At 37.7% G+C, this 12,408-nt stretch overlaps 2 protein-coding genes across 4 annotated transcripts in view; one reads left to right on the top strand and one right to left on the bottom strand.

Moving 5' to 3' along the window:
- Positions 1–5,304, top strand: part of KLHL28 (kelch like family member 28) — a 27,414-nt gene extending 22,110 nt beyond the window's left edge. For all 3 annotated transcript variants that reach the window (XM_006090738.3, XM_006090739.3, XM_023755593.1), the window contains exons 4-5: positions 473–681; positions 4,230–5,304. In XM_006090738.3, the coding sequence (XP_006090800.1) occupies positions 473–681; positions 4,230–4,393 (373 nt within the window). In that variant the 3' untranslated portion in view covers positions 4,394–5,304. The remainder of the gene's footprint in view (positions 1–472; positions 682–4,229) is intronic.
- CUNH14orf28 (chromosome unknown C14orf28 homolog) overlaps positions 1,023–12,408 on the bottom strand; it is a 41,664-nt gene continuing 30,278 nt past the window's right edge. Inside the window, exon 6 of the mRNA XM_023755594.1 lies at positions 1,023–1,665. Coding sequence (XP_023611362.1) covers positions 1,624–1,665 — 42 coding nt within the window. The 3' untranslated portion in view covers positions 1,023–1,623. The remainder of the gene's footprint in view (positions 1,666–12,408) is intronic.

Genomic DNA, 12,408 nt, shown 5'->3' with positions numbered 1-12,408 from the left:
ACCTTGCTGCTTACACAATATAATGGGATAACATATGGCTATTTTTGCACCCATTCCACAAGGTAAACTTTTATCCCTGCAATCTCACCAGCAAAATCAAAACATTTGGGACAAATTACTCTGGTTTTATATCTGTCTATTTAACTTTTAAAAGTTCAAAGGTGGGGTTTAGTGTTGATTTAGTAGGAAGAGTAACACAAAAAATATGTGAATTAAGCCGAAACCGGTTTGGCTCGGTGGATAGAGCATCGGCCTGTGGAGTGAAGGGTCCCGGGTTCGATTCCGGTCAAGGGCAAGTACCTTGGTTGCGGGCACATCCCCAGTGGGAGATGTGCAGGAGGCAGCTGATCGATGTTTCTCTCATCAATGTTTCTAACTCTCTGTCTCTCTCCCTTCCTCTCTGTAAAAAATCAATAAAATATATTTTAAAAAAAATATGTGAATTAATTTATTCTTTTGTGAATATTTGCAGTGTGGAGCGTTATGATCCAAGTAAGGATTCCTGGGAGATGGTTGCATCTATGGCAGATAAAAGGATCCACTTTGGTGTGGGTGTCATGCTGGGCTTTATTTTCGTGGTAGGTGGACATAACGGTGTCTCACATTTGTCAAGCATTGAAAGATATGATCCTCATCAAAATCAGTGGACTGCGTGTAGACCAATGAAAGAACCCAGAACAGGTAATAATAATTTACTGATTTCGAACATAGAGGATAATATTTTTATAGTGATGTTCTTGGAATAGTAGTTCTTTGGAATATAATAGTAAAGAGTATTACTTGTTCAGAAAAAAACACACTTTTGTGGTAAACTTGCAAGACAACGAGATTAGACAAAACCACATAGATTTCTTTACTGTGGTTTTAATATGCCAGTGTGCATATTATCATTTCTTAAACTTGGAGAACACATTTTGAGATATGCTGGTAATAGAATGTATCTTATAGAAACTCTTTTTGTCCATATAACAAATGTCATCTTTTTATATGTTATACACATACACAGACACAGAATCCTTGGATGTTCTATTTTGTTTTTTATTTCACATCAGCACCTCTATATTCACTTTCAAATGTCCTCTCCTCCTCAAGGGGTATAGTTAAGAAAAGTCTGAATTTCAAGGTTCCTAGAGAAAAACAATTACATTAAGGAAAAGAAGAAATTACCTTTCAGTTCTACTAAGTAACATCATTTTAAAGGGAAAGTTTTAAGTTACTGATGGAATATGTTAGTATTCTTTGCTTTTGTGATTTAAGAAATTGTGAAACATAAACATACAAAGGATACTGAAAGGAACAATGGAATGAACTCTTAGTTGTTTACTATAGTTTGTGTAGCATCATTGCGAGAGAAAGCCATAAAAAAAGAGAATGTAAAAAATTTAGGCATCCTTGTTCTTTTTAAAACTATAAAATATAAAGTAAAATTTTTAGAGCATAAATTATGTAGCTCAATAGATACTTTTGAATATTTCAATATATAGGTTTCCCCTTCTCCTCAAAAAAAGAGCATTATTATGAAACCTTTTCTAAACCGAAGTGGCTAAAGCCTAGAAGCAGTTACCTTAGGTGGCTTGATGCTGAGTTGCTGAGGGTAGTTCCCAGGGAAAGAGCTTGTCAGTGTCACTCTTGCTGCTTGGTGCATGCTGCCTCTATAACAGTTTGCTGCAACAAAATAAATGCTGAATGCTAGTTTTGCTTTTTGCTATTTTTTTGTAAAAACAAAAATCCTCTTCAGATTTCTTTTGATTAGTGAAACAGGTACAATTGACCCATGAAGAACATGGGTTTGAACTGCTTTAGTCCACATATACATGGTTTTATTTGTGTGGTATTTTCTTCAAAAAATACTGTATATACTAGTATATTTTCTATTCATTATGATTTTCTTTTTTATTGAAATTTTTACAGAAAGGAAGGAAGAGGGATAGAGAGTTAGAAACATCGATGAGAGAGAAACATCTATCGGCTGCCTCCTGCACACCCCCTACTGGGGATGTGCCTACAACAAAGGTACATGCCCTTGACCAGAATCGAACCTGGGACCCTTCAGTCTGCAGGCCGACACTCTATCCACTGAGCCAAACTAGTTAGGGCCATTATGATTTTCTTAATATTTTTTCTCTAGGTTACTTCATTGTAAGAATACGGAATATAATACATGTAATTACAAAATATGGGTTAATCAACTGTTTATATTATTGATAAGGCTTCCAGTCAGTAGTAGGCTCTTAAGTTTTGGGGGAATCGAATTTTTTACTGTGCAGGTGTTGGCACCCCTAACCCCTTCATTGTTCAAGGGTCAACTGTAATATAGGTCTTTTGTAAAGCAAAATGGTGTAACGTGAACTTTGAAAAATGGGATACTTGTATTTGAAAACTTGATGAAAATGAATAATTTCTTGAAAAAAATATGTAGATATCAATGAGAAGAAAACATATGAAAAGATATATACTGCATTCTTCTTTTAAATGATTGTTCATTATTCATTAAAAACGTTGAGGCCCTGGCTGGTTTGACTCAGTGGTTGGAGCATTGGCCCGGCCCATGGACTGAAGGGTCAATTCTGGTCAAGATCACATACCTCAGTTACAATCTCGATTCCCAGTTCTGGTCGTCACGTGTGGGAGGCAACCAATCGATATGCCTCTCTCACCTCAATGCTTCTTTCTCTCTGTCTCTCCTCCACCCTTCCACTTTTTCTAGAAGTGAATGGAGAATATTATTGGGTGAGGGTTAAAAAAAACACGTTGTGTTACAAACATTCCGATTAATAAATAGTTAAGGTGGGTGGTATAGTATACTGCATTCTCTTTTTTTTCTTTTTTTCTTTTTTTACTCATCCAAGTCTTTATTAAGTACTTACCATATGAACAATTTGGTGCAGATATTAAAGGAATACAAAGATGAATTTTAAAATGGTGCCAACTCTCAAGGAGTTTGCAATCTAATAATAGTGACAGATAGTTTAACACAAATTGTAGGAAAGGAATTACTGCATTTATTTATTTATGTGTGTGTGTGTGTGTGTGTTGATCTTCACTCAACAATATTTTTTCCATTCATTATTTTTATTATTTTACAAAGAGTGGAAGGGGATGAGGGGGAAGGAGAGAGAGAGAGAGAGAGAGAGAGAGAGAGAGAGAGAGAGAGAGAGAGAGAGAGAAACATTGATGTGAGAGAGACACATCGATTGGTTACCTCCTACACACGCTCCAACCTGGGCAGGGATGGAACCTGCAACCAAGGTACGTGCCCTTGACTGGGACTATAGCCTGAGACCCTGTGGTGTGCGGGCTGATGCTCTAACCACTGAGTAACCCTGGTCAGAGCTGCTTTTTTAAAAGAAAATGTTTTATTGATTTTAGAGAGGAAGGGAGAGGAAGAGAGAGATAGAAACATCGATTTGCAGCCTCCTGCATGCCCCTACTGGGGATCAAGCCTGCAATCCAGGCAAGTGCCCTGACTGGTAATCCAACTGGTGTCCTCTTGATTCACAGGTGTACGCTCAACCACTGAGCCACACCCACCGGGACAGGGCTGTGTTTTTAATATTTTTCTGTGGTGTAGGAAAGGGAGAGTATGATTGGGGAAAAGAGGTGAAGGAAGCCTTCAGCTCTTACTTTACTTTTTTATTCAGGGATATTTTCCCAGTGGGCTCATCCTATAAAAACCTTAACATGAAAAACGACCGGTCACTATGACACGCACTGACCACCAGGGGCAGACGCTCAACGCAGGAGCTGCCCCCTGGTGGTCACTGTGCTACCATAGGGGGAGCACCGCTCAGCCAGAAGCCAGGCTCACAGCTGGCGAGCACAGTGGCGGTGGTGGGAGCCCCCCAGCGTCCACTGCAGGCGGGCGGTAAGGAGTGAGAGGTCCCAGACTGCGAGAGCCCCGGACTGCAAGAGGGATATCTGACTGACGGCTTAGGCCCGATTCCCGGGGGTATCGGGCCTAAGCTGGCAGGTGGACATCCCCTGAGGGGTCCTGGACTGCGAGAGGGCACAGGCTGGGCTGAGGACCCCTCTTGCCCGCCCCACCCCCCCCACCGTAGTGCACAAATGTGCATCAGGCCTCTAGTATTACTATATTGCTTGTATAATTAATAATGGATTGTTGAAATGTATTTTAAGAAAACATTAAAATACAAATTCACTTATTTTTAGTGAGAAGTCTACTAGATGCTTAACGTGTTTTTTTCCCCATTTTTATTCACCTTTCCTAGGAGTTGGTGCTGCAGTAATCGATAACTACCTTTATGTAGTCGGTGGTCACTCAGGGTCTTCCTATCTGAACACCGTGCAGAAATATGACCCTATCTCAGATACATGGCTGGATTCAGCTGGCATGATATACTGTCGCTGCAATTTTGGGTTAACTGCACTTTGACAAGTGTGGACTCATGGAAATAGTGAGGTGAAGAACTTCGTGCCGCATAAAAGGAGCCCAATTTTCTGAAACCCCAAAGCTGCATTGCTTTTTAACTTGAAATGTCATGAAGACTCAACATTTTGTTGGGTACTTTGAACTGACAAGTAGCTTTGGTTGCTCTTGATTACAGTGAATCAATAATCAAAAAAAAAAAAAGGAAAGATCTTGCCAATTGAATTGTGCACTTTTTTCCTCTAATACTGGCATAAAGTAGTTTCTTTTAATTTTATTTATTGCTTTTAGAGAAAGAGGAAGGGAGAGGAATAGAGATAGCAACATCGACGAGAGAGAAACATCGATCGGCTGCCTCCTGCATGTCCCGCATTGGGGATTGAGCCTGAAACCCAAGCATGTGCCCTAACCAGGAATTGAACCAGTGACCTCCTGGTTAATGGATTGATGCTCAACCACTGAGCCACACCAGCTGGGCTGACATAAAGTAGTTTTATGTTCATAAGTGTACATGTGAAAAACTTGGTTTTTAAAAATATTTTTAGCTCTCTCCCTCCTTAATATGCACCATGATTACTAGGATGAATGATGTTTAGATGCTGGAGTGTAGTGAATGTCTGGACAGAGTACTGATACTGTCTATTGGATATAAGTTCAAATGCTTTACATTTTAAATAAAGGGCTGCACTTTTTTGGTACTTTTAAGGGGTATAAATTACACGCTCTAGTGAATCACCTGGACATTCTTCCTGCTAAATGGCTTTAGGGCTGGGGCTGTAATAACTTTGCAAAACAAATGCTTTTACTATCATGATATTTGGGGGCCTATTAAAAGATATTTACTGTTTATATCTTTTTTACGTGGGCAGGTTAATGCTGGAAGAAGCTACTTATCCAGTTCTGCTATGCTAAGCATGGATCAGTTTATTTTTTTAGTAGTACAGCAAGCTTCCCAGTGTTGATGCACATAAATGACAAATATTTAGTATTTAGTATCACCCTTAGTGCATATTGATTTTTTTTATATCTCCTTATAATAATTTCAGGTTTTAAGACATTTGTTTGTGTTTTTAGATATAAAAATGGTGCTAATGTAGGAGCTATAACAAGGCTATAACGATGTTCTTTTGGATGTTCTGTATGAAATTTGCATGACATGTTTTGATAGTATTTTTCATTTTGACTGGCTTGATTTATTTGTGCTTATTAAAAATGTTAGTGAATATACTAATGTTAACATCCAAAAATTATCTAAATGATATTCTATGCTTTCCATGGTTCCTGAATAATGATTTAAAGAAAGATACATTTTTTTATCTTCTTTCTTGTGCTAGATATTACATGTCCTTCTAAAAAAACAAAAATATATGCATTAAATATAAAGCACTAGGCAGTTATGCATTACTCCACATTTCTTGGTAACTGAATATTTTAAAGTCATTGAGGAAAACTGGAACTCATTGTTTACTTGAGTAATGGTTCTAAATTTGGTTCTACTTTGACTAAAGAAATGATCTTTTAAAGCAAAATGGTTTGCTATTGCCAAGTGACAGCTTATTTAAAAGAAGTGGATGATTCATTTTGTTTTAGCATGTTTTACTAAATGTCCATTAGACTTGAACACATTACCTTGCATTTTATTAGGATGTCGGTACTTTTATTTTTGTTACTATAGTAATTTCATTTTCTTTTCCATGATTTTTTTTACTTGTCCACCATCTCTTTATAGTCTAAAAAACCAGTGAATATTTGTAAGAAAAATTATACTGCATTCTTAAGTGCCATAAGGTTCTAAACTATTGTTAAGAAGCCATTTGTAATTATAAAACGTAAGTTAATTTGTTAGCATACATGTTATTTCTTAAAAACTGTAGCTGGCAATTTGCTGTTTTCCTTGTTCTTCCATAAACTGCCAGTTGTAGATTTAAATATATACTACCAAATTATTTAAAACTCATCTTTAAACACAAGTAGTATCATGCTTTATGAATATTTGCACAGATTATAAAACCTTGCAAGTGATTTTTAGTCTCTTGTAAGTAAGAACTCAACAGGAGCTACTAATAAACTTCACAGGCTATTTTCTATGTTGCTTGTTTAAATCACAATGATATATAGCAATAACTTTTTAATTGATTTAAATACATTTTGTGATAGAAACAAGGTGCATTATTGTGATTGGCCTAGACTTTATTTAAAGAAAAGCAATTTAAAATGGATTCCATCACATATTTGATTTAAATTTCCCAACTCAATTATCTTTCTATTTATATCAATAAAGTTGTTAAATACATCCTGTTATTCTATATTTAATCCTTTCTCCCTAGAAGGGAATTTGAAAGACTAGAAAATTATTTTAATCGTAAACAGTGCTATACTACACATTTTATTTTAATTCTGTTTTATTCGATGTATCAGTGCCACTCTCAAATTAAAACAGAATATATAAATCATTTGGTAAATTAGATCAAAAGCATCTCTTAATAGTTGTTTTGGAAAAAATTTGAATTTCATGTTGAAGAAGACTAATTGTGAAATATTTGGGGCAATAATAGAAGCCATATACCAGAGAAAAAATTATGAAAACCTATAAAATAAAGGGAAAAAAGAAAACATATTTAGAAATATTTATTTCAGGTTTGCTAATGCTGCTGTACTATTCATAACAACCATAGGTATTAATGTGATTTGACAACTAATAACTATACAGTAGAACCTTCTTGTACAGATTTATGAGAAGTTTCATTATGAATACTCGGCTGATAAATTATGAATTTAAAGTCACATGTTTCTGATGCTAAAAAGGATAAAGATATTTGACTATAAATTCACAGGGTTAAAGATGTTAGACATAATTTTATATAATCAAGGAGAAGACAGCTAATTAAGATTGCCCACAAATATTTTTTTAAAAGTGGCAGTGAGAAATAGAGATTGTCTAATCAGTTGGAAGATAATTGCCTTTTATGATTACTTTATGAGGACATAATCAGTTAGGAATGTTTGGCTATTTAGTATTTGCTGACTATAGTAATAGAACTTAAGTGATTTTTAAAGTAGACCAAAGGATATTTATGTAAGTTCTATATGTTATTGCTGATATTGTTTTAGATATGAATGAATATAAAATTATAGGAAGTGTTATCAAGTGATAGAAAAACGGCATTCATTAGGTTTTGAAAATTATTTTGATAGCTTGACAAATATGGAGGGTCTACTATCTGTATGAGATATTGTGCTAGATGCTATAGAGGCTAGAAATATAAATAGGATATAATCTTTTCATTCAAAGAATAAAATATAGTGAGGGAGACCTATACCCAAATAACTATAGTGATAAAGTGTGAATCTAATTCCTTAACTCCAACATAATAAGTAATTAGAGACCCAGTTTATGTATAAACATTTGTATCCTTTCGTGTTCAATTAGGTTTTATTGGCATGAAAAAGATTTATAAAAAAACCTAAAATATATAGAATTCCAAATTCCCTGGAATTTGATAATATGTTTTCTAGTAGGCAAACAAAATCATAGAAGCTTAAAAAAATACTATATTATCAATGCTCTGGCTGATACTGAAGGAAATATATGTACATATAATGTTCTGTTTGTTTTCAGTTTTGGTGTTGGATTTCTGGTATTGTCACCTAAGTGCTCATTTTCAGGAAAATAAGATTCCACCATAAATATACTGCTTAAAGTTCAATAAACTGGTGATAACCTCTATAACCTCTGTAGTTTGAAAGTTAAGAATTATAAGATATCACCTGTCAAGTTAACATCCAGTTCTACCTTTTAACCTTTTTTTTTTTCTTTGTAAAACAGCACTTTAATTAGACATTTGATTAGATGCAATTATTCTGTGGCTGGATAGAAATTGGATTTTCGCTTACAGTATATTGATTCAGTGTTGATACATATTTGAAAAGAGTGAGGACTACAATAAGTTTTAAAACTATAGGTTTACAAGTTTTCTTATTGGTGTGAATATGGAGTCAAATAAAAATCCAGTTTACATCTCTGCAGAGAGAAAAATTGTTATCCATATGTCTTTTATATTACACATATTTAAGTAGGGATATTTATTGTTACTTTTGTCAGGTTATCATGTGTAAGTCCCTTTTATTTTAAAATACCAAGCAAAAAGTTCCAAGTTTGCCTTAAAATACAAGTGAAATAAAAGAACTGGATAATAATGCCTATATTTTTGCCTTATGAATTGTGCTGTATCATAAACCAGAGATGGTTTTGATTTTAACAGAATTCTGAAATTTTATAGATGTAGAGTACTATATATGTACTCTCTTGCAAAGAATGTGATCTAGTGTGGATTATGTTAATATTTAAATGTTTTTGTATGTGTATTTTACCTCTGAATAGTTATCTTTTTAGCATCAGGGTTTCATTTTAATTTTGTTTACATAGTAAAGTGGCATTAACTTGTTGAAGGTTGTATTCTTTTGTCTTATTTTAAAAGTTCTTTGTATGTACTATTGTGGTAATGCTCTGTAGTGACTATGTTTAGAATAAATTTGAAAAACATTACTTTGTATGTGTCAATTGTTGTGAACTGACCTAAACTAACTTCTTTATGCTCAACTCTTAGATTCTTCTTGGTAGATAGGTCGTAGTCACAAAAGTTGAGGTAAGTGTAGGATAGCCATTCATTAACACACTTATTAAAGAAACATTTATTAGCAAAGCAGGCACAAGAGTTTAGTGGGTAAGTTCAATGCTGGCCCTGCTTTCTATCCTTTAGATTCTCTAACCCAGGGGTGGGCAAACTTTTTGACTCGAGGGCCACAATGGGTTCTTAAACTGGACCGGAGGGCCGGAACAAAAGCATGGATGGAGTGTTTGTGTGAACTAATATAAATTCAAAGTAAACATCATTACATAAAAGGGTACGGTCTTTTTTTTTTTTTAGTTTTATTCATTTCAAACGGGCCGGATCCGGCCCGCAGGCCGTAGTTTGCCCACGGCTGCTCTAACCAGTCTTTAAGAAGGTTTACTTGAGGCAGACAAGGTAGCAGTCTAGAGGATTTTGTTACCTTATGGCCAGCGTCAGGTAACCAGCAGTCCTCCTTAAAGAGAGGCTGAGCTCCAGGTGCCATCTTTAAGGGAGTTGTAAACTATAGATTTGAATGGATTCAGATAACCTGTCCATGTAAGGATTAGAAATGTCTCATATTTTTAGATAACCCATAGTTTTGAAAAAGGGCTTTTACTTTCATTCTTGTTTTTCTTTTATTTTTAGAGAGAGTAGAGGGGAGGAGGAGAGATACAGAGAGAGAAACATCACATAGATCAGTTGCCTCCTGCACAGGCCCTGACCAGGGCCAGGGATTGAGCCTGCAAGCAAGATACATGCCCATATCCAGAATTGAACCTGAGACCCTTCAGTCCACGGGCCAACGCTCTATCCACTGAGCCAAACCGGCCAGGACTCATTCTTGGATTTTAATGTATGTTTGTTTTTTTTGTTTTTTACTTAGCCTAAAAATCTTGGTTTCTATCAAGATGGCAGGGAGTAGCTGGATGTTACACTCACCTCCTAGGACCAAACTGGCATCACTGTGCCCCATAGCCTATATAATAAAGAGGGAATATGCAAATTGACCATCACTCCACCACAAAGATGGCAGCACCCACAGTGGAGGCGGGGGTTTCCATAACACAAGATGGCTGCGCCCACAACGGAGGCGGGGTTTCCGTAACACAAGATGGCTGCACCCACAGCGGAGGCCAAGTTCCTGTAACGAGCCTTAACAAGCAATCAGCAGGGACCTGAGGCTACGCCCCCCCCACCCCCGTGGGGCTTGACAGGGGACCTCAGGCCATGCCCCCCACCCTGGTGCCAGGCCAGGGGACCTCAAGGCGCGCCCCCTGGCCCAGGCTGGGGGACCTCAGGCCGCGCCCCCTGCCCCGGCACTGGGCCAGGGGACCTGAGGCTGCACCCCCTGTCCGACGGGGCTTGACAAGGGTGGGACCGGCCGGATCTGGATTTAGCCCAATTAGGGGGAGGGGGCGGCCGGGTCTGGGTCTCGCGTGATTTTGAGGCGCACATGAGTGGGTGGGGACTTGACTCTGGGTCCTGTGGTGCACCCCAGACTCTGACAGGAGGAAGGCTTTCATATACATTTTACTAATTTTCTTTCATTTCTGACACTTCTATTATAGAGAAATGGCAAATAGCAACAGTAAAATATTTCCTCTAATTAACCCCCTTTTAATGTGCATGAATTTTGTGTACCGGGCCACTAGTCTATCAAGAGGCCCAAGACCCAGCACTAGCACCAACCTGCCTTGCTTCACAGCTGGGCCTCACCTGGGCAATTCCAAGCCCAATACAAATAGCAGCCATCTGCAGATTGCTCGGTAGCTCCTGCCAGGTGGCCTCAGGCAGTGGCTGACTTTGCCATTCCTGGGAGGCCCCAGAGCCAGTTCACTTGGTGGACAGCTTCAGGCCATACCAGATTACAACTCTACACATCCACAAGCAACATACTCAAGGGGCAGACTCTGAACACCAAAGCCCCACTGAAGCAAGTCCTGCTCCATAGGGGTATCTCTTGCATAGCAGCTCTCCCACTGTAGTCACAGCTGTTCCTCACAGCCAATTGGCCTGGGGGTCAATTCCTCCCAGTAACATCAACAGCAATTAAGGCTCAACTACAACAAGACTGTGCACACAGACCACAAATGGCACACCTAGAATGCTCAGCTCAGGGAGTACCCACACTACTGTCAGCTGATTTCTCAACAGAAACTATGCAGGCCAGAAGGGAGTGGCAAGAAATATTCAAAGTGATGAATGCCAAGAACCTACAACCAAGATTACTTTACCCAGCAAAGCTATCATTCAGAATTGAAGGTCAGATAAAGAGCTTCACAGATAAGAAAAAGCTAAAGGAGTTCATCACCACCAAACCAGTATTATATGAAATGCTGAAAGGTATCCTTTAAGAAGAGGAAGAAGAAGAAAAAGGTAAAGATACAAATTATGAACAACAAATACATATCTATCAACAAGTGAATCTAAAAATCAAGTGAATAAATAATCTGATGACTAGAATAAACTGGTGAATATAATAGAATCAGGGGCATAGAAAGGTAGTGGACTAACTATTCTCGGGAGGGGGGGAAAGGGGTGAGGGGGATGCGGGAAGAGACTGGACAAAAATTGTACACCTATGGATGAGGACAGTGGGGGGGGGGAGTAAGGACAGAGGGTGGGGTGGGAACCGGGTGGAGGGGAGCTATGGGGGGAAAAAAGAGGAACAACTGTAATAATCTGAACAATAAAGATTTAATTTAAAAAAAAATGAAACTAGACCACCAACTTACATCATACACAAAAATAAACTCAAAATGGATAAAGGATTTAAACATAAGACAGGAAACCATAAAAATACTAGAGGAATCCACAGGCAGCAATGTCTCAGACATATGCCGAAGCAATTTCTTCACCGTTACAGTTACTAGGGCAGTGGTTCTCAACCTGTCGTCTCGACCCCTTTGGCGGTCCAATGACCCTTTCACAGGGGTTGCCTAAGACCATCCTGCATATCAGATATTTACATTATGATTCATAACAGTAGCAACATTACAGTTATGAAGTAGCAATGAAAATAATTTTATGGTTGGGTCACAACATGGGGAACTGTATTTTAAAGGGCCAGAGGTTGAGAACCACTGTCCTAGGGCAATGGAAATTAAATAGAAAATAAACAAATACTACATCAAAATAAAAAGCTTTTGTACAGCAAAGGAAACCATCAACAAAACAACAAGAAAGCCCACTGCATGGGAGAACATATTTGCCAATGTTATCACCGATAAGGGTTTAATCTCCACCATTTATAGGGAACTCATACAACTTAACAAAAGGAAGATAAACAACCCAATCAAAAAATGGGCAATGGATCTAAATAGATACTTTTGAAAGAGGCATAAGGAAGGCCAAGAGACATGAAACATGCTCAAAGTCACTAATCATCTGAGAGATGCAAATCAAAAC

Source organism: Myotis lucifugus, unplaced genomic scaffold (assembly GCF_000147115.1).
Source record: "Myotis lucifugus unplaced genomic scaffold, Myoluc2.0 scaffold_81, whole genome shotgun sequence".
NCBI lineage: Eukaryota > Metazoa > Chordata > Mammalia > Chiroptera > Vespertilionidae > Myotis > Myotis lucifugus.
This window is presented reverse-complemented; position numbering and strand designations above follow the sequence as displayed.